Genomic DNA, 22536 nt, shown 5'->3' on the forward strand with positions numbered 1-22536 from the left:
TTGGATTATGTCTAATCCTACTAGAGCCAAATATAGTAGGATTATGAATCCTACCAAAAGATTGGAACTAAATTGAATTGGATTACATCTAATCCTAGTAAGCCATGTAATAGCACATTTCAATTAATCCAACCCCTTAATCATGTGTAGTGCCAAACACATCATTGGATTAGTGTTATAATTTCTAATCCGATGTAATCCAATTCTACCTCATAACCCAATCCAATCTGAGTCACTAAAACATAGGCATCATGTGCATTTTTGTAGGATGATTTACCCTATGAAGAAGGTGGAATACATAATCCAACTGCTTCAATTCCTTAAACTTAGACCCAATACCCAAGGCATCGGTTCGGTAGGATACATAGTGTTACGAATAATACTTATTATTTCCAATCCAATCTAATCATGATCACCAAACACGACCTTAATAATTAATAGATACATGAATAATAGCATCAATGAAATTAGTAAGACCAGTAGTGACACAACGATGGTGAAACTGAAAATACTCAGTGGACACGCTTTAAAATGCGAACACGTAGAAGCAAAGCAAAGCCAAACCAACATGAAAGCATCAAGTACAACCTTGAGCTTTTTGACCGCATTGACCAAAACTATTTGAATTCACTAGCATCCGTAAACAAAAAGGACACACCGTTGGTAACGTAAAAACCCATATACACTTGTGAAGTAACCGTAATTTTTTATTTAGACTACAATAAAAGGATCATTTACTTTTTTTTTGCTTTCATTTGCTAAATTTTTTTCTTATACATGTGTTTTTTTTCAAATACGAGCAATAGTCTAAGTATTAATCAACTATACAAGAAGGGAATTCGAACTTGATGCGAGGAGACGGGTTAACTGTCCTAGCCAACTTATCTAACTCGTGTCTGCTTATCTCATATACGATTACTTGAACCATGTTGTCCACATTACACCGGCAGTCTGACAACTCGATCCAAAATGACAAAATACCAGTCACGCATAATAACTTGAAACTCAACTTTGCGTTTAGAGAAAACCAATTTACATTATTCCCCCACTTTGACCAGCTGGGCGCCAAGAAGATGCCACACGCACCAACTGTTTGGTTTAAGGATCGAAGGCATTTTTGGTCCTTTTTTCTGTTTAGCTAGAATTTCAATTTTGGTCCTTGCGCTTTAAATTTGGCCAATTTGGTTTCCATGTTTTATAATCCGTTAACAATCTTCTCTTTTTCTTTTTTTTTTCTTTTTTCTTTTCCTGGAGTTCATCCATTGACAAATCTTGGTCGACAAATCTTGGTCTTTTCGTACACGCAGGAGCTCGTAAGTGTCATTCTCCCTCGAAGGAACCAAATGTGTAATTTACCGCGTAAACTTAAAGCCCGTTTGAGAGGAATTTGATTGTTAACGGATTAAACCACATGGATCAAATTAACCAAATTGAAGAGGCACGGACCCATTGAAATGTGAGCTAACCCTTCAATTACTGACCAAAAGTGTTGTTAACTGAGATTATGTTTGCAACAAGTTTATGATTCTAATAAAGTGATTTGTTAAACATTTCATCAAATTTTATTATTACGTTAAACCATATAGGACAATTACCAATTTGTACTCCGCTGGCTCTAAAGGCTAAGAAGCCAAGATGATTGATTGGTGCTGAAAACCAAGAGAAGACAACACATGAAAAAGAAGATACATACCAGAGGGCCAAAAAGGCATCCGCCCCAGCAGCAAAAGTGGTTTGTTATCTTAAATCGATCCTACTCCTGCAAACATAAAACAAATAAAACCAAATGAAAGCAAAAAATATTAAGGGAGGGACAATTCATGCATAAATTTATAAAAGATAGCACATCACATATGAAGCAACCGCCTTTGGTCTCTTAATTATTGGTTAAAAAAGGCAATTGCAAACCAATTAGCCAGATTATTACTGATGACAATGTGGAACAATTTCACTCTCAAGCTTTAAAATTACCACCTTTTGCAACAAAAATTACCATGCAACCATTGTATTCAAAAAAATTTACAAAAATTTCAAATACAACAGTTGCAACTAAAATTACCCAGCAACTAAAAGTGCGATATGGCCACCTTTCCCAAGTTTCTAAGAAAACTTCTCCATTCTGCAACCCTTACAAGATCCTAGAAGCTACATCCCAGAAGAGTAATAATACAACACAAGCAAACTTTTTTTATAATCAATTTTGATTAGGAACCCAAATAACAATTTGACTGTTGGAAGATAATCCAACAAAGCAAAACCTTTACAAAGCTGCTCGAGATCAATCCCGAACGTAACACGGCTGCTCAAAATTTATGTTTAGCACCTTGTAAATAGGTTGAAATCCATGCAACAAAAGGTACTCGAGTCAAAATAAGGTGAAACTAGATACAAATCTCATGCATCAAACGATGGATAGCTTATCCTAATAAACATTAGGGCAACATAATGGAATTATGCTTCACATTCCTTGAATGCAAAAGTAGGTTTATACCATTAACTCTAAACTACCCACATAAGCATTCGAGCCAGTATAGATGATTAAACTTGTTATTAATTGAATGAAATTAAAATAATGCATGTTTATACAAGAGTTTTGATGTTCCAAAATTTGTTATGTAAGCAGGAAAACATTTAACTAACTAATTTACAGTTTCTAAAGGGGAGAAACTCATCTGCAACATAGAGAAATCTACAAGAATGCACATGGGTCAGAAAATCTTTGACAAGCAGGCAAAACTCTCTCAATGTGTGTAATGGTGGTCACGATGTTCACATCACCCATCCAATCTTTGATGTCAACAGTGATTCATAACCTGAAAGAATATCAGACTTGCATCAATTTCCTGCTACCCATGCTTCATCCGTAACAAAAGACTTGTACAAGTCACATTGGAAATTCTCTATTTTTGGCAGCAAAATGATTGTCAAAATCTTGGTAGAACTAACTTGGTACTTCGTCCCATTAAAAGTTGTCAATGCTTGTGGCACAGTAAACCAAATTTGATTAAAACCCAAATAGGCATGAACCCTGATATATATTCAGTTTCTTAAACTTATGAACATTATTCCCCCCAACAAAAAAAAAAACAAAAACAAAATGACAAGTGAGAAATCTTTTATGTAAATACAGTGACTTTCCACAAAATTTTGAAGCAAAACCTTGTTTACATTACAGTACGTACAATCAAGTTATATATACACAAAACAGTATTTAAAAACTGATAACATAGACTGTTCAGCTTTATTTGAATAGTTTTGTGATTCAGAAACATACAATTGATTGCTAACCCCAGCCAAAGGGCTCTGCCGTGACTCATCTGTCTTGTTATGTACAGTATCCAGCTAAGATTCAAACATCATGCCAAGGGGTATGTTCTGTATCTAGAAAGAACCATCCCAGCTCCAAGCATACAAAACTGCATCAACACAAGATTAAGTAACCTTTAGTGAACACATTCATTAATAATCTCTAATTACAAGCATTAAACCAATATAATGGCATGTTGAATGCAGACTGCCAACAAAGATGAAAATTTAAAATACCCTCCTGCAGCCTTGAACTTCTTAAGGACCATATTATCAGTAGTTATTGAACAATCCTGAAGTACATTACATGCTCCACATGTACAGATACACACCAAACAAGGGAGAGAAATAAAATGAATGAATTGCAGATGTAATAAGACCACAAAAGATGAGAGCCAGAAAACCGAAACTTAGTGCAGCAGCACTTTATGCATGACAAGAGCCGTAATCACGGACAAGGAATTAACAATTGAGAAAAACAAAACCATACCTCTGGGATAGTATACTTCAACCCCAACGACATGTAACACCTAACTCAACAAGGAATTAACAATTGAGAAAAACAAAACCATACCTCTGGGATAGTATACTTCAACCCCAACGACATGTAACACCTAACTCAATGAATGGGCTGCGAAAACCTTGAATGATAATATCGCCTGACCATGAATCCAACTACAAAACTCCATTTCTTCAAAAAATTGTGTATAGGGCAACTCAAATCACTTCCTAATTCAATGATCCACGGCACCTGAATAAAAGATATCAATATTAGTAGCATACATAATCATAAGTTGTTGTCCAGGCTCTCTGAAGCAGCCTGCCTTTTGTAAATAGACTTTATGATGATATAATGAAAGAGTAACTTCTTCCTTCGTATAAACATAAAGTAAAATCATGAATAACACCACAACATCCTGAGCATGCATGAATGTCAACGACTTACTTTTTCGAACCACAGTTGCAAGGAATCTTTTTCTCCTCCAAAGGGAACTTGTAATTGTACGTAATTTCTTCACCCACAGCTATATGCCGTTTTGCGTAAATGAAAATTCGTTTTTGACCCTCAACACTGATAACCTTGGTGTAGCAGTTAGGCTGCAACACAATTAATTCATATTATGAGGTCCAAAATCAATATAACTGAACAAGATACAACACATTTGCATTATAATCTAATATAGCTACCTCACAAGAATGGTTTATAAATCTAGCAACCCCTCCGCGTTTTGTAGCATCGACCTACACATATTTCAGAAAGAAAATATTAGCCACTAAAAATATCAACTTTACTCTAGTTGTGCACAACAGCAGAAAAAGGAGTAAAAGATCCATCCATGCATGGGAACCAAAGAATTATGTATTATTAGTGAATCTGGAAGAAAACACCAAGTTCCGTGCTATAGAAAATGGAACGAAGCAGCCAAATGTTGCCGACCAGAGACTAGTCTATAAAGTATTAAATCAAATATAAGACAAGAACAAAGCATCATCAAAACTAAATTCATCATAGTGTTGGTTTACTAACCACATAACCATCATCAAGCCTAAAGAGATAACTGCTGCCAATTCCCATCTTCTCATAATGACGCTCACGTATATCAGATATCTGCAAAGTCAGAATACTAAGTAATGAATAGAAATAGAAAAGAGGCACTTCCTCCCCAACCAAAAACAAAAACAAAAACAAACACATGCACACACAACCACACAATCATTCGAGTGATAAAGCAACAAGAGTATAGTAAAACATACCCGGGGACGAATCAGTTCTCCAACATATTCAATAACAAAGTCTTCTGCCTCAATTGGCTCCAATGCAACAAGACCCCAATCATGTATCTTGCTCCGCTGGAAGCGTAGAAGCTTTTTCCTTGCCTACCATGTAATAGTATATTAATGTAATGTTCAAAAGGGAATTTAAATATATTCGCAGACAAGGTTTTATTCAAAAATCACCTTTAATTGAGTAGCTTTCATAAGGTCAGCACCCTCAGCAGCAGCAGCAAGATTGCGCATCTTCACCCTATTAGTTCTTGCAGAAAGACCCTTTCCATTTGACAACTGTGATGTATTAATATCAGAACCTCGATGCTCAGCATTAACATATTTAACTCCCCTAACACGGGCTCTTTCAACAGGACTTGCATTTAGTGACCATCTATGCCATTCCCAGCCATTAATTGAAACGCGGGCACATCCACAAGATTTAGGGCAAGGATTTAGTTTCCTGGATTTACTGGACTGCATCTTTCTTACTGGAATTGGCTTACATGGTGCTTGCTTAGGAGTCCCACTGGTTACTTTCAGGACCTTCTTGGGACGTGCCAATTTCAAATCATCCATTACACACTCCCTTTTCAGCTTTGATGCCTTAGTTGCTGTATGAAGAACAGCAAAATACCGAAAATGAAACAACAGAATGAAGTGTCAAATTACAAAATAATATTTAAAGAAAAACTTAATGCATGAGTGAATGAATGAAAAGTACTTACAAGGCTCTCGTTTAAGCCCAAAATCAGGACCATTGCTATTTACAACTTTCTGAACATCGCGGTGGTTGGCTCCATGAGCTGAAGCCATCTTTTTACTAGGTTTAGGAGTGCATTCCATGGGCTCACTACCTGGATAAAACAGTCCATACCCCCTATCATTAGATGCATTCCATTCTGAGTGATAAACCAAGTGCACAGGCAGAATACAAGATTGAAGCAAAAAAGAAAAAGAAAAGGAAAAGGAAACTATGTCAATCAATGTGGGAATTGGCATACTTTTAACTGCATGGGAAACCTTCAATAGTTTCCGACTACTAGAACTCTTAGCTTCTTTCTTATCTGTGGATGCACACCCTTTAGCAATGGCTTGCAAAGACGTGGCGCCAACAGATAATTCGGTTTGGGATTTGCTTTGTCCTCTCTTCTTCTTAGGAATCACAGTAGCATTTTTGAATTCTGTGGTCTCGGGCATATCTCCAGAAACATGTAGATTCTTAGACTTTTCCACTATTTCATTCTTTAACTCTTTGCCATCTAAGGTTACAGACCGAGAAGATCCTGACTTTTTCAGAAACAACTTCTTTCGGTGATATGTATATTTACCAATGATTGGAGAAACCTTTGCAGTGCCAGAGTTGTCACAATGCTTCGATTCTTCCTCAAGTTTATGGTTTTTATTTGTCTTGCATGCTCTTTCCTGGAAGAAAAAAGAAGTGAATATCAACTGAAATGTCAGGGAACTCTAGTTATCCTAAATCCAGAGAGAGAGAGAGAGGGGGGGGGGCCACGAGCACCATACCTTATGAGCATGGGTCTTCTTTGAAGTACGCCATGATGCAAGAAACTGATGAAGAACACAATCAATAAATGATGATTTCCATTCATTAATGACAGAATCATGAAGTTTCTTCCGGCACATTGCTGTGGCAATATATTCTCCAATCTTAGGAATACATTCATCCGACCTTGAAGGTCGGAATTTGCAAGTTTGTGACGAAATAACAGCTTTAGCTTTGTCTACGAGACCAGGGGGTAATGGCTCATTTATTTCTTGGTCGACAACCATATCATCTACATGTGAACATAATTCCTTAAAAGCATTTTCCAACAAATTAGACATCCGATTTTCACGTACAGAACGATCAAAAGGTTTTGCTACTTGTGATGCAGTTTCGGGGGATACATTAGATAGAATCATTTCTGCAGACATTTTACTTGAAATCCCCAATTCATCACATGTGTCTGAAGATCCATCAGTGCTCCTTAGGGGACACTGAACAGCAGAGTCGACATTGGCCTGTAGCAACAACCATGTTACTCCAACATATTGAATGATCATAAATAGGATACAAGATGAGCTAGTGCAGACATGAATTACTAATTGTCCACTATCAGTTTAATGTTACAGAGAAAAAAAAGGAGGGGGAAGAAATCAATTCTCAAGATCACCTTCATTAAATTTTCTCCTTTAGACAAATTAACTAGTTTCCTGACTTCCGAATCCAGAAAAGATCCAACATACTCAGTCATAGCATTCTTTGCAGACAACTGGAGCTCTGTTTCTACATATTCTACGATGCATCTCATGTCTTCATATGAGGGGCTTATCTGTTTAGATGACTTTCCTTCCACAAGAACTAATGACGCGATGCTTGATGGCTGTGCAGGATCAACTAATTCCTTTTCCAAGAGTTCAAAACCAGGTGGGCGATCATCATCACAAGCATCATTTTTTTCCCAGGGTGGTAACTGCATGACCAAATGGAACATTACAAAATATAACATAACATCTTAATAAGAAACTAAAGCATGTTAAAGACGTACAGTTTCATGAGGTAATTTATCAATCTTCACAGCATAATCACCACTTTCACTAGGAGGTGTCCTCAATACTGGAGAACCAGACCAAAGTTTCCTCCTCCTCCAAGAAGAGGAATACTCTGCCACTGAATCATAGAAGACAGCATTCCACATGACTTGCATGCAATAATCAAAAAGCATTCTACAAACAGCTGCATACGACCCCCAAAAGTTTTCAATGCTTCCAACAGATTTAGTGCTTGGTGGAGGTTCTGTGGAATCTTCATTTATACATGTCTCATCAGCAACATAGTAGGAAGCTGCAGCTTCGCACAAAGAAGCAGCACAGCCCTTCAAATCTCCAGAAATTTCAGACTGTTGAAACAGAAATATTTATATATAATTTATCTCACAAAGCAAAGAAAATGTGTTTCTGAGTACTTTTGGCAGGCCTAAAGCACTTTCACATAACCAAAGCACCTTCTGTAGTGTTTGGTAAAATAAACAAAAGGTGGTTTTAGGATCAAAGAAATGTTTCCAGGTGAATTTGAAGGAAGCACGTAGGTTTTTAATGAAATTATGTGCTACTAAGCAAAAGTCATAACGACAAAAGTGCTATCAAAAGAAACAACTTCATTCAGAAGCACTCCTAAAGAGGCTTTAAAAGTAACATAATTAATAGTCTACTCTGGGAGTTGTAATCATTACCGTTTTGCTATCTGACGAGCAAGTCTTCACAGTCTGATTAAGTCGTTGAGCTTTTTTTGTGGTAAAAAACTCGTTAATTACATTGCTGATAATCTCATCAAATACAACTCTACGAGCTGCTTTCAGAATCCCATGGTGGAGTTCACCAGAAACTCCCTCGGAAATTTCAGCTATAAAGCTTCCCAAAGAGGAAGTCCCATTGCTTTTGGCATCAGAGTTGGTGACGGTTTCAGGTCCATCAGTTTTCCATGCATTTACAACAGATAATAGTGTGAACGGCGTACACTTATTCTCGACGTGATATATCTGCGAGAAAAAAAAGTTAATAGCAGAATCAGAAGCTTCGTAAGCATCAGCGACAGCAGAGAGTAGAGAATCCATGCAACGTTAAACATAAAAGACCTAGCAAATTCAATAAAGATCCTCCATGCTTCTAGACACATAACCTTCCAGCACGTCACTAAGTAATATTCAAACACATTGTAGTGGACCCAAATCTCTCAAAAAGGTAACAAGATAAAAAGCAGTATACACGCAATAAGCCAATGATTTAAAGTGAGCTTTACAGAAAATGCAAAATTTCAGGAGAGTCCACCTCCAACAAAAGGTAATTAACACTGAATATCACAATTCCGATTAAGCACCACACTCATTGTTCAGGTTTCATGTCTTATTTTTATCAGTTCGATGCTGACAAAGTCTATTTGTGTCCCAGATCTGAGTTGACTTGTTTTAATTAAACGACCATAAACGGGAATAATTTTGATTATGATGTACAAACGGTAGTATCCATTCTAAACCAGTAAGCTCAATTCTTGAAAGATGTGATATCATACTAAAATCCCAATTGGATTTTTTTTATTTATAAGAATTTACATATCCAACCACCATCATCACAAGACGATCTCAAATCTTACCATTACTGAATCCTGAAGATATCCGTACCGATGCCACGAATATAATTCAAAGAGAGAATGCGGGCCGTGTTTCTGTCCTTCACCATCGGCATACAACCAGCAAGACTCTTCATTAGGCTGGTATGTATACATAGAGAAACAAACAAAACAAGAAAACAATAATCAGACAGTATCTAGAAAACTACATATGATTACAGTGTAATACAGATGCTCAACCAGGAAAGTATAAGTATGAATACCATTGGCATGGGCTGATTGGAAAGATTAACACTGCTGTAGTTGTTGGCATGAAAAGTGGAATTGAACTGGGGATCTGGATAAACAGGAGCTGGTGCAGGTGTGCTACACATAGGCAAATCCCCTCCATGAGGTGAGTTGAAAGAATTTGTGGGTGTGGTTGCTGTGGTTGAGATGCCCAAAGAGAGATATGCAAACCCAGTAGCAACATGATCAGGGAACTGCTTGAAGTACTTCAATGGAACTGGGTTGATCAATGAGCCATTGACCAAAGGGTATACAGGAAGCTCATCGGGCAAGAACCCAGTTGATAAACCCTCATATAATTGCTCTTGAATGTACGGACCGCACATTTGTCCGAGTTCATTGACATAAGTCCATCCACTCACAACAAAAGGTTGAGGCATATATACCAAACATCAAAGTACCCAGCAAACACATACAACGAAAAGAACCAGTAAAATCTGATCAGATGAGAGAAAGAGCAGAGAGAGAGAGAAAGAGAAGAGAGAGAGAGAGAGAGAGAGAGAGGAACGGGGGCGGCAGGCGTGACGGAGAGGAAATTAGGGATCCAGATATTCTGATGAGAATTGGATTTTACGGAGAGAGAGAGAGAGAGAGAGAGGAACGGGAGCGGCAGGCGTGATGGAGAGGAAATTAGGGATCCAGATATTCTGATGAGAATTGGATTTTACGGTAAATAAGTACAGAGCGTACCAATAAAGAACAAGAAGGGCAAAAGCCGGCAAAAATAAAAATAAAAACGCAAAGGGCTCGTTTGGCAAATCGTATTATACTCTGGACAGGAATAAGTAGTCTATATCAGTTGTTTGGTGTTAACTTGTATTATTTAATTATCTGACTATTTTAAACAATTTAGACTTTTAATACTCTCCTTACCTGACTAACTAATATAACTCTCACACCCCAGCAATCAGTAGTTGTGGTTCTCCTATATTTTACCAATTTTATCATGTTGGTCTCTGTAATTTTATTTATTTTTATAATAAAATTTTTTTCCAAAGTTAGGAAATGAATGGGAATACTCACTTAAGGTTTACCATGTGAGCTTGAATCTATGAGTTATGATCATTTGGGAGCACACTGAAGGCATGGTCAATTCAACTAACACTCAATTAGTATTTAATTTTTATAGTCCCTCTTAATTTTCTCAAAAATTCCGTCCATAATACCCTTCTATATCATCGCTACATACATTATGATGAAATTTAACAAAAATTTGGACGTGCCCTTAATTTGCGGGAGATATCAAACTACATAGATTAAATTGCCAAAATTGAAAATATAGAGATAAAAGTGAAAATCCAACAAACAGCAGAGATAAAAAGTAACTTTCAACCAATATAAAAAGGAAAGGCTTTATTGGGCTTTTGTTATATAAATATAAAATTTTAAAAAGCCAGCCAAATATGCAGAAAAAGAACGAAGCCCATTAAGCAATAGAGTGATTCTCATTTTCCAGTCATATGCTAATGCTACGCAACCATCCAACCCAATCCTCAAACAAACACCAAGCATAGGAGACTCCCAAATCAACAAAATTGGGTGGTTCTCTGCGTTCTGCTTGGGCGGGGAACCTGGAAACGCGTCAAATTCCAAAATCTGCAGGACCAAAGAAGATGACTGGTACTTGTTCACTTCCACATACGAGCTCCAGGTCTCTTGGGTACATGGAATTGAATGGTACGTGTCCAAAGTTCTTGTCTTTCACTGTAAAAATGGATGTTAGGGTTATGGCTAGGCTAGTGCTTGTGAAGGTGAAGGAGTTTAGATAAAGTTAGCAATCTTCTAGACTGATTTGCTCGTCACATTCTTTCCTACCTTACTTTCACCGGTGTGTGATGTGATAGTATGGCAGGAAAGAATGTGATGAGTATTTGCAGTTACGGGTAAACTTACCCGTTTCAGCAGGGTGTCTAAAAGATGCAAAGAACTTTATCTATCAACTCCTCCGCTGTTGAAGTTTGCTAGATTTTCCAACGCGAATGCATCCACATGTTTTGAGGGGCTGAGTTTGTGGATCTTTGAGGTCTGTAGTGGTAGACATGAAATTTACAACTCTTAAAGCACTATTTGCTATAACCTCAAACACTTCGAGATCTTTTTGCAAATACATTCAGGAATTGCCTCTTCAAGATGTTAATGGGATAAAATAAAATATCACAATTGAAAGCTTGTCTTTGGAGTCCTTTGAATTGATTGATATGCTTAACAGCACAGGTGAGAGATTTGAAGACACACTTATAAACTGGACATTTTGTTCAATTGCAAGACATTTGCAATGATTTAATAATTTGATCAATCACCCAAATGTGATAGAATTAGAATGTTTAGAAGAAGCTGAGATTTGTCTGCAAGATGACCTTGATAAACATTTGAGGTCCCTTCCAGTTTACGCAGGCAGAGTTGAAGTTCTTATTCTGTAAGAAGAGATCATTAAGGTAAAGGGAACCCGGACCATTCAGGCTGAAATTTTTGTTTATGCTTTTTTATTTTTTGCAAAAACTATATTTTTTAAATTTGAACTAATTTTTCATTATTTTGTTGTATAGAACTTCTAGGTTTAGCTAATTTTTTTCACGTCTGAATTGTTTCAAACTTGAATGATGACATTGCTTTTACATTGCTGGTAATGTTCTCACTGAACTCAAATGAAAGTCCATATTTATGCTAAGTTTTGTTGAAAAAAATGAAAATAAAGTGGGAAACATGATTTATAATATTGCAGGCTCTGTCTGTCCAATATTAATATATATTTTGAAGGCTGTTGTTCGAGAACAATCCATGCCAGCACCATTAGATAATGTATGTCATGTGCGTATGCATATTGGAAGCTTTGTTGATGAGCTAGTCCCCACAGTGGTCTTTCTTTTCAGCGTAATAGCTAATTTGTATACTTGATACATAAGATACATAAGCCACAAATTGGAAGCATTGGGGTACTTTGTATGCGAAGTCTACTGTAAGTTAAAGTCTTGTTGCTACTTCCTTCACGAGCACACACTCTCTCTCTCTCTCTCACACACACACACACAATCAGGAGAGGACTCACTATTATTATTTATTAGACTCAGGACTCACTATTATCATTTCTAGACTCAGGATTCACTACTATCATTTCTAGACTCAGGACTCAAGAGCATATTCATCATACTTTCAAAATGATGCAGATCACATTTCTTTATATTTGGTACATAATTAGTTTTCAATATTTCTTGAAAATTTTCAATTGATTTGTTGTTCTAACTCTTCAAACATCTAGGTTTAGTATGAAATATTAGAAGTTGCAAAACCTTGCTTTTATGTATCAGAAGGTTAGCATGAAACTTTTTTTATGGCTCTAATGAAATCGAGTTTGCACGTATATGCTCGAGCATGAATCAAAGCAAAGGAAGGCAGGTTCAATATTTTTAGAAGAATTTATTAATGGTTAGTATCAAAACTATAGTTGTGGATGTTGGAAGATTCATTGTGGCATTTCTAACGAGAGGTTAAAAAAGAAGCTATTTTGGTGTTTTCTATAATTTATTTTTGTTCCATCGAAACAATAGTGTGGTGAATTTCTACTGAATGAGGGTGTACAGTACCTTTGTACATTGTTCATTATTTGTATGCTGCTCAGTGATTGTGAGCAAGTTGAGAATTTGTTAGCAATTTTTGAATATTTCATCTTTTGAACGTTTTGGTTATCTAGTGATCAGCATATCCCTTTAGAATTAACTCTGAACCATGTGTTCATTCGAGTGCTATACAAATCAGAATGGGCTTCTAAGCTTGGGAGCTTTTGATCAATGATCTGGGATGATAAAGAAGTGGCAAAAAACTATTTAGATAGGCAAAAAATCTTTGCTCAATTATCCTGCACATAAGACTTTCTTTTTGCATCACCCATGATTATTGAGGAAAGAAAAATAGGTTAACAGTAAAGGATCAGCTGTGTGGATTTTGATACCATGTGGAAAAAATAGATGTGAAAGTCTGATGATTTATTCCCAGTATAAATACAAAGCTGTAGTACAATAGATATGGACTTTAGCAACAAATAAGCATAAGCTATTTAACTCTTATACAACAATCTAGATACTTAAGCCTATTAACCAATATTTGAACTTGTGCAAAGCTTTATTTGAACCTTCCAATTTTAGACATTCTAAAATTGCACTCAATTACATTATCATGTCTCACTCCTCATTCTCACCACTCAACTCCTCCAGTGTTTTTCCCTTTGATTCAGGCAATAACAGAGTAAACAACATGCCGAAGAAGTTGATGGTGCCAAGCATAATTAGAGAATTCTTCATACCAATACCTGGTGGGTATCCAGGGTCCGTTTTTGCCGGGTTTGTGCTTTGTGCAGCGTATAAGAACCCGAAGCCACCTACTATAGCTCCAGCCTTACCTGCAGCCGCTGATATTCCGTGACAAGTAGACCTCAGCCTTGCAGGGAAGATTTCTGCTGGCACAACAAAGGTGGTGGCATTGGGTCCAAAATTGGAGAAGAAAAATGTGAGTGAGTACAATACCACAAACCCAATTCTGTTAGGCTTCAATGTCCAATGATGGTAAGGAATTGCAAGGGCAAACATGAATACTGTCATGAAAAAGAAACCCATTAATTGGATTGGAAACCTTCCAATATGATCGATGAATGCCACTGTGAACCAGTAACCCGGAACAAGACTGCACAACGCTATAAGTGTTTGTGCCCTTGCAATTGTATAGAGCTCTTCAATGGCGTTCATGGTTTCTGCTGCTGGAATCCACCCAATTGCACTGAATATATCCTTTTGGAAAAGATTTTGGCTGTAGTAGGCAATGTCAAGTAAGAACCAAGTAGTGGTGGTACCAAGCAAGTGAAGTCCGTGCCGATGTGCAAATTCCTTGGTGAACAAGCCAAACGATGCTTTGTCTGGATGTTGTTGCTCGATCACTTTCTCCTCGACGTTGCCCTCTTCGGATTCAAGATTAACTTGTAACACTTTAGACATGTCTACTGCTGCCTGTTTTGCATTGTTTTCAACAAGGGCAGTGTACCTAGCTGTCTCAGGCATTTTACTTCGCCAGTAGTAAGTAAGAGCAGCAGGGAGGGCTCCAAACATCAAAATGATGCGCCAAACGTAATCAGCTTGAGGAACAAGAGAAGCTTTTGGATCAACTGAGTAAGGAGGAGCCTTGTATGCATGATCAAATGCGCTTGAAACAATTATAGAAACAATCCCAGCTGTCAAAATTCCAAATCCTTGCATGGCAAAAACAGCCGCTATGAAAGCCCCACGAGTCTTTTTGTTAGCATACTCAGACATGATTGTAGCTGAAAGGGGATAGTCACCGCCAATGCCGAAACCAAGCCAAAATCGAAAGAAACAAAGCGTTGCCATTGCACCATTTGGTGTGGATCCAAAAGAGAGCCCTGAGGCAATGGAGCTGATCACCATTAGCATGAGAGTTATACCATAAACTTTCTTTCGGCCTAATTTATCACCAAGCCAGCCAAAGCAGAGTTGTCCGGCTAAAGTGCCGCATAGGGCAACACTGCTAACGGCTGCAGACACATTGGGAGGCAACGTGCCAGGCTTTTTCGCACCTTGCTCAGTATAGTATACACGACCAAGGAGTTTGGTGATGAAGGAGATGGAGAAGATATCATAGGCATCTGTGAAAAATCCCATTCCGGCAATGACAATTGCTGTGAAATGGTACCACTGGGTCTTGGCAACATCAAGTGCATTAAGCACTACCGCTTGTTGATCTCTAGCCATGGATGAATCTTATAAATATTGCTAATTGATTTCCAGTACTCTTAGCAATTGCAGAAAGTGTGTACCTTGCAAAAAGAAACATATTTGTTAGCAAAAGTAAGAAGAAAAACAATATATCAATTTTCCTTCTTGAAAAAAAGGTAAATAAATTATGTAGTTGCCGGTAGCCATGATAAAGTAGACATGTCTAAACAAATATTTCTTGACGGAGTGCTAGGCGTGTGCTATATTAAATATGGACAATATATAAATATCAAGTACTATAAGATTGGTCCTTGAGTACATGGATAAATGTTATTAACCATTTTCATAACATCACTTGCATCAAACAAAGTACTATAGATCGGTAACCAGTTGCGATAGGCAAGGAGAATCATTCCATGTTATTTTAAGGTTGCCTTCTATATGTATTACTATTAAGTAATGGAAAATGCCCACTCTACCCCCTTACTAATTTACATAATCAGAAAATCTTAATAACAACCTTGGAAATTAATCATAGTATGGTAGTTACATGGCATATTCCACATTCACTCCCTACCGGTAACCTCCATTACACTGTTCATATGTACCCAATTAAATAGAAGAGAAAAAGAAAATAGAGCATCGGTATCTTTACATATCAAAAGAAGAAACTGCTTCCATGGAAGAAGGCACTCCTACTTCTTGCCAAACACATTTTGATACGTGTTAAAAATATGAGAAATCTCTACACGCATGACAAACTATGATTGACATGAAAGTAGAAGTTCCTACTTCCAGAAAAGGAGGTAAGTATTTTCCATCTTTAAATATCAACGGCAAAAGTAGTTCAATTAAAAAATAAAAAATAAAATTCAAAAAAGCAGTTACAGCTTCTAGCATCTGTGTGTTATATCATATTCAAAAAAGTAAAAAAAAATTCATCCCCTTGATAGATAGAGAAATACCTTCTGGAATTCGCAGTGGAAAAGACCCTAATGGATCCAGAGCAGAGGAAGATATGGCTCAGTTGAGACCCTCATGAATGATGGAGAGTGGTCATATATAGATATAAATTATATAATTAATGAGTGTCCTTAGTAAACTTCCAAGTACCTGCAGGTAGCACACGTATTACTCCCCCTTGTATTCAAGTCAAAAATTTCTTTGGCATCACCATCACAAACTTTTTTAAGCTTAGTGTTACTTCTTTCTCAGTGTTTAAAAAGAATTCAATTAGAATCTCCCATCCCCATTTTAAAAGAATAAATTATTTAATTTATATATAGTCTTTTTCTATTGTGGAATACCTTTTAGGGTACTCTACAATTTCTTTTCTAATGATCCAAACCATCTATGTTTTAGGTCTTCATTCATAGATCATCCTTACAAAAAATTAGACAAATTGGAAACCGTTTAGACATCTAATTGTATTTCACAAAATTAATGAAAACGATGCTTCAAGAAAGTACTAAAATTTTAATAATTTAATTGCATGGTCAAATGATATTGAATTCAAATATTTTTTTTTTACAGAGATGATTTTCGAATGAATATCTACAAAATAGATGATTTAGAGTAATGAAATACGATGTATGGTGGTCTCAACAAGATTGCATGACTTGTTACATGGCTTCCTATGAGGTAAGCTTTTGTCTATGCTAAACCTTTAATTTGATTAGGAATGCCGTATATTGAATGCAACACTTCAGTTCAAAAAGACCAACTAATTATTCGTTTAATGATACTTCTCTTTCCAATGCTAAAAGAGATTCTAAGTTCGAATATTACGACATACTGTACTGTTCACTCATCAATATGAACTTTTCTAACTTATCATGCTGAATTGAACAGATATCAACAACGAGTAATATGAAGGTGGAACCTGATCATTCAATGGCATCTACTTCATCAAGTCGAAAGGAACAGAATTATCAGCTTGAATCTGCTAGAGCTGAAAGGGGTGAGGTTAGAGCAGAGAAGCAAAGGCTGAAGAAGTACTTTAGATCGGATAGCAGATGAGTACCACACACTTCAAGAAACAGAGCAAGAGAGTTGATTTTGACTTTGTTGACCATGTTCATCTTTAATAACAAATTTGATAATTGCGCTGCAAAAAGCACCTTTTGCATCCAATTGAACTGATTTGTCTAATAATTTCATTGAAGATTATACATAACTAATTGGTCTCAAATAAATATTGTTGTCATTCTTCTTTTATTTTTTTATTTTTTCGGGTCAACGTCATTCTTCTTTTATTAACGTACAAAACTTCTCTACTTATCAGGAATAGGAGGATGATATCGGAATTATTCTTATATATTTTATTTTTTTTGCATTTATTAATATATGAGAATCGAATTTAAAAAATAAAATAAAATACAAACAGTAGTCTAAACTATATGAGAAGCGGAATTTCTCACTTACATACTATCAAGATGTAATTGAGGTCCAAACTTAAGATCACTGATCTCCAAGTCAAGACACCAATTCACTGGAGCTAGAGTTGGCAAGTATTGAAACTATTCTAATTCTTAATTTTCTATACATTGAATAAACTTATTTAAAAAAGTTCACTCACTCTTGCACTCATTTTAGAAAACTTTTTTGAACTATTGGATTAATATCCAACGGTGGGTGACCACAATCTCTTGGACTCCTGTGGTCCAAGAGATCGGGACTGTAAACACTTACAGTCCTGATCTCTTGGACTACACGGGTCCAAGAGATTTGTAGTCACTCACCGTTGGATGTAAATTCAACGATTCACTCACTCTTGCACTCATTTTAGAAAACTTTTTTGAACCATTGGATTAATATCCAACGGTGGGTGACCACAATCTCTTGGACTCCTGTGGTCCAAGAGATCGGGACTGTAAACACTTAACATATACTAAATATATATTTTCTTTCTACCTCCTAGACCAAAACACTCAATTATATTCAAAACCGAATAATCATATGCATAATTCAAAGATAATATATTAGGGAATTATACTTGGATGAGATTAAATCTATAAGCCAACCCAACTAGCTTATATCTATAAACATGCAACATTTTATAATAATTTTTTTTTTTTTCGGTTTCAAAGTTTCAAACATTCAAGTAACATCGTAGTTTGTGACCAACTAAAAAATAGAGTAACAATGTGACAACGCACCAATACACAAGGCATATACTTATACTTATGCCATTCATATCACTTTCTCATATGATCTCTTGTTGTTTGGATCCCAAAAATCAAAGGTTGAACTTAATAAATTTTGAATGGCTGATTTTATAGGCGGCTCTAACTATTTTTTAATGAACATATAATGACTTGTTTTAGTACTAAGAATTACAAATTTATACGTGGATAGAGAACTCAATAAATAAAATATTTCTTGACCTTAAAAAAAAAAAAAACAAACTTGTTTGACTAGAGCATCTCTCCTCTTTAATTTTAATTTTCGAAGTGATTTTATTTGAATCTCTCAATTTGCTCTTTTGACCTCACATAATCTTTATACCCCACACATTTTAGTGAAATTTAAAATTATTATCTACACCCATTATTTCTTTCTAAATTACCCACACTAACTTAAACTCATCATGCACTTTTATATTCACACCCCATCAGTTAGGGGTGGGCACCGTCCGGTTCGGGCCCGTTTTCGTCTCAAATTAGAATTGAAACAGGTACTATTTACCTTATTCAGTTCGATCCAGTTTTATAAAAATAAAAAATTATAAAACTATTCGATTCGAGTTGAACTGATTTCAGTCTGGTTCCAATCCAATTCGATTTTGAACTGAATTATTATTTTTTTATTATACAAATTTCAACTGAAATTTTATTTTTTTGGCTTAAAATTAACAAATTATTCAATTTCATACAAAAAGAAATATTGGGGCTAGAAAAGAGAGATATTTTGAAATTGAGCTTGGGTAAATATTAGTTATTAGATTAAAAATATAGCATTGGATATAAATAAATATTAAAATTATATATATTTTTAATTTAGCCTGTCTGGTTCAGCTCGGTTTGGTTTGTTGGGGTATAGAATCGAAACGAGAACCGTTAGAACTGGTTCGGTTCGATTTTTTGAATTGGCTTTGACTTTTTGGTCAACAAGGTTTTTTTCGATTTTTTTTTTGTCCTATTTGGTTTGGTTGATCGGTACTTCGGTTCCGATGCCCACCCCTCCTATCAGTTATGATTGAAATAACTCAACAATAAAATTTGGGTTATATCACGTGTGTATCCATTTGGCCCCTAAATATTTGAAAAACCTATCACGTGTGTATATCTAAACCCCATCAAATATGCAAACGACACCAAAAGGCCATTACTCTTGCTGCACATTTGCTCTGAAACACCAAGATTAGAACTCCATATCTCAACTCTAGTGAAGAATGACGACACTAATCCCATATCGTGAAGAACACAAGGTTAGCCTTCAATTTTTATTTGTAATGTTATGTTTATGAGTGATACTTCAAAAATTTGATGTATTTTAGAGTATATAGATGTATTCATGGTTATGATTTTGTTGAAAATGGATGTATGAGTTCGAACCTGGTCTTACGAAGATAGTCATAACTTTTGGTGGGTTACCACTAAAATCGTTTCAGTTTTTCCGTGGTAGTCTACTAAATTCGTTTCAGTTTTTCAATGGTAGTCTATCAAATTTGTTTTTATTTTTCAGTGGTAGTATACCGAATTAGTTTCAGTTTTTCAATTGTAGTATATCAAATTCGTTACTGAGTTTATACTTAGTATTTTTTTTTTCAGATATGAAGAATACTCGTAGAGGTACTACTGAGGCTACATCATCTCGACCTGATAGAGAATATGTTGTCCATTACTAAGCCGATCATGGCATTAGGGCAAACTGATGCATTGCGTACACAACTTGCCACATTTATCAAGCAGTTGAGAGCTTGCAGCGGATTTTAGAGGGTACAAGCATACAATCTACCGTGGCATGTCAACGTCGTCATGGATAACTGAATTGTTAGCATGCTTATATTAGAACTCATGGTACTTTAGTTGTTTAGAGAATTTTTTGCATGTTTGTATTAGAACTCATGGTACTTTGGTTGTTTAGAAATGTCAGCATGTTTATTAAGTTCTTATTGAAGATTTCATTATCTAAATACCGAATGGCAATGATGCATTTTGTAGCTACTTATCGAATGATAAATTCAGTGTTGAAGATACATCTTCAATATCAAATTTGGAGTATCCGAAAAAATAAGACTAGGAAAGCATAAGTATCTCAAGTGTCATAGATTTATAATCCCAATTCCGTAGCAAGGGAATTTTCTTCAGTTATTAGTGTTAGAAATATGCCCTAAAGCCAAACATGTGATGTTGCTTTCTAGATATTTAAGCATTACTAATAGGCAAGATAGTTGTTTTCAATCATGATATTTGGTCTATTATCATAATAATAAAACAACAAGTCCTTGGAAAATGAAATAGTATGAGAGCTATGCAATGCCCTCTCATACTTCCACATCATTTCCGAAATGTTCCTGGTCGTAGGATTATCAATTGGGCGTTGATCATCCGCAAAGATTGGAACACGCTATATCTGCTCAATTGAGAAAATGACTAGTCTCAAGTCATTGCATGTAGAGACACTAAGATAAGTGTGTAGGTGCTTATAGGGACAAGCACACTAAAAGTGATGAAACTGAAAGAAAATAATGTATTGGGCATTTCTCAAAAAAAACCATTAAAGAGGAAAATGAATGATCTAGTGTTAACATATCTCTTATTTAAATTAGCAGAAGCAAAATAAAAAATTAGAAACTCATACAAGTGCTAATAGTCCCAAATCTTTTTAGGTTTATAAAAAATTGCACATTTGACTCTTTAATATACTTTTAAAGAAAGGGATAAGAGATGGTTACCCTTGGAACGAATCTTGAACCCTATTAAGGTGTTCAAGTAGTGTACTTGAATTCTTTTTTTTTTTTTGATGCTCCACTATGACTCCTCAAATAGGTACAAAGGATGCGTACCTCCCCAAAGTTCTTCACCAAGGATGATTGAGATAAGAGAACAAGAGAGTGCTAGCCCTCACTCAACCAAGTGGCCAACCAAGGGGGTATTGAGAGAGAGGTGTGATATTTCCTCTCTTCCAAATTTCCAACTTGAAACCCTAAAATGAGATGGTGCTATGGCTTCTAGTATATAGACTTATGTGTGTGACACATGTGGACTTATTTACATGTGTCGCACTTCCCCTTTATTAGCCTAATTTTGGGTCATCTTGGTCTTTCACATTTTTCTTATAATGTATCACATGTGTGTGTCTAAAGTCGTATGATCCATTTCTTTAATTCTTTAAGTAATGTGAGACTCAATTAATGTTCTATAACTTTAATTGAATAAATTAAATTATTCTAATTAGTTTAATTAATTTAATGACTTAATAAATTAAGTCACTAACTTGTCTAACAAGTATTAGTCCCAATCAACCTTTGTTGACCGTGTCAAGTATTGGGTCAATGGTTAACTTTTGACTTTGACTTTGACCAAGCCACAAAATCTTTTCTTTTTTTCTAATTCTCAATCCACTCTTTTTCAGTGTGCGATCTTCTAATTTCTAATTAGCAAGCCCGTGGATAAGTATGATTTCTTCTAAATCGAATATAAGTTGTATACCTTCATACAATTCTCCTTATTGGCGAAGGCTAATTATAATTAGTCCTCATAGGGTTTCTGTAAATCATGGCTGACACCTAACAGTATGTCATGGTTACCCAAGCGAAATAGAATTCATTTAGAGAACCTAGTCAGTTTGTGATTGCAATGCAATTCAGTCATTCTCTAATACAATACTATGTTGTATTTTTGGAGTACGGTTAATCCCTAATACGATATTTCTAGGTTATATTGTTCACTTGGATGTGATTGCAAATATTTTGTTTCAATTGTCATCCTATACTTTGACCAAAGATTCAATGAATCACATCTCTAGAGTATTCTCTCTTCTTACTAAGAGTAGAAATTCCTTGTTATACATTCACATGCCTCTTTGAACTTGCTGGATATCTCGATGAGCACCTTTAAGTCGCATCTATTGATGTGATTGTATAGTGTTCTTAAAGACAAACAATTCATACACAAGACAATTGTGATGTCTCACGTTTGAGGACTAATTCGCATTATCACAACTTAGAATTACTTGTTTGACACTTGTGAGTAAAACTTTCATACAAGAATTCTTAGTTTGATCGCATTCAGTGAACTCTATCTATATTGAGCACCTACATATTTGTCACAGTGTCTCTACACGAATGACTTGAGACTAGTCATCCTCCTAATTGAGCAGACA

The 22536-nt window shown here is 35.8% G+C and overlaps 2 protein-coding genes across 3 annotated transcripts; both read right to left on the minus strand.

Annotated features, from left to right (window-relative positions):
• LOC18785225 (histone-lysine N-methyltransferase ATXR7) lies at positions 384-10185 on the minus strand. The gene is made up of 16 exons (XM_020556748.1): positions 9466-10185; positions 9227-9343; positions 8310-8615; positions 7626-7976; positions 7251-7550; positions 6601-7098; positions 6078-6498; positions 5802-5930; positions 5266-5687; positions 5062-5184; positions 4835-4915; positions 4495-4548; positions 4253-4404; positions 3881-4057; positions 3275-3416; positions 384-2813 (listed from the first exon to the last, which is right to left on the minus strand). The coding sequence occupies exons 1-14, from the start codon at positions 9868-9870 to the stop codon at positions 4036-4038; spliced, it is 3381 nt and encodes a 1126-aa protein (XP_020412337.1). The 5' UTR covers positions 9871-10185; the 3' UTR covers positions 384-2813; positions 3275-3416; positions 3881-4035.
• LOC18786839 (probable inorganic phosphate transporter 1-5) lies at positions 13452-17248 on the minus strand. 2 transcript variants are annotated; one of them, XM_020556749.1, is made up of 3 exons: positions 17090-17248; positions 16173-16320; positions 13452-15308 (listed from the first exon to the last, which is right to left on the minus strand). In XM_020556749.1, exon 3 carries the CDS (start codon positions 15241-15243, stop codon positions 13666-13668), a length of 1578 nt encoding a protein of 525 aa, XP_020412338.1. In that variant the 5' UTR covers positions 15244-15308; positions 16173-16320; positions 17090-17248; the 3' UTR covers positions 13452-13665. The 2 variants fall into 2 exon arrangements, with proteins under 2 accessions (XP_020412338.1, XP_007219001.1); XM_007218939.2 differs by lacking the exon at positions 17090-17248 and having other exon boundaries at positions 16173-16514.

This window comes from Prunus persica, chromosome G2 (assembly GCF_000346465.2).
Source record: "Prunus persica cultivar Lovell chromosome G2, Prunus_persica_NCBIv2, whole genome shotgun sequence".
Lineage (NCBI taxonomy): Eukaryota > Viridiplantae > Streptophyta > Magnoliopsida > Rosales > Rosaceae > Prunus > Prunus persica.

Coding starts and splice junctions, on each gene's coding strand:
- LOC18785225 (XM_020556748.1), bottom strand. CDS start 9,870: ATGCCTCAACCTTTTGTTGTGAGTGGATGGACTTATGTCAATGAACTC. Junction 6,499..6,600: donor AGAAGACCCATGCTCATAAG/GTATGGTGCTCG, acceptor TTTTTCTTCCAG/GAAAGAGCATGCAAGACAAA. Junction 5,688..5,801: donor TGGGCTTAAACGAGAGCCTT/GTAAGTACTTTT, acceptor TTCTTCATACAG/CAACTAAGGCATCAAAGCTG.
- LOC18786839 (XM_020556749.1), bottom strand. CDS start 15,243: ATGGCTAGAGATCAACAAGCGGTAGTGCTTAATGCACTTGATGTTGCC.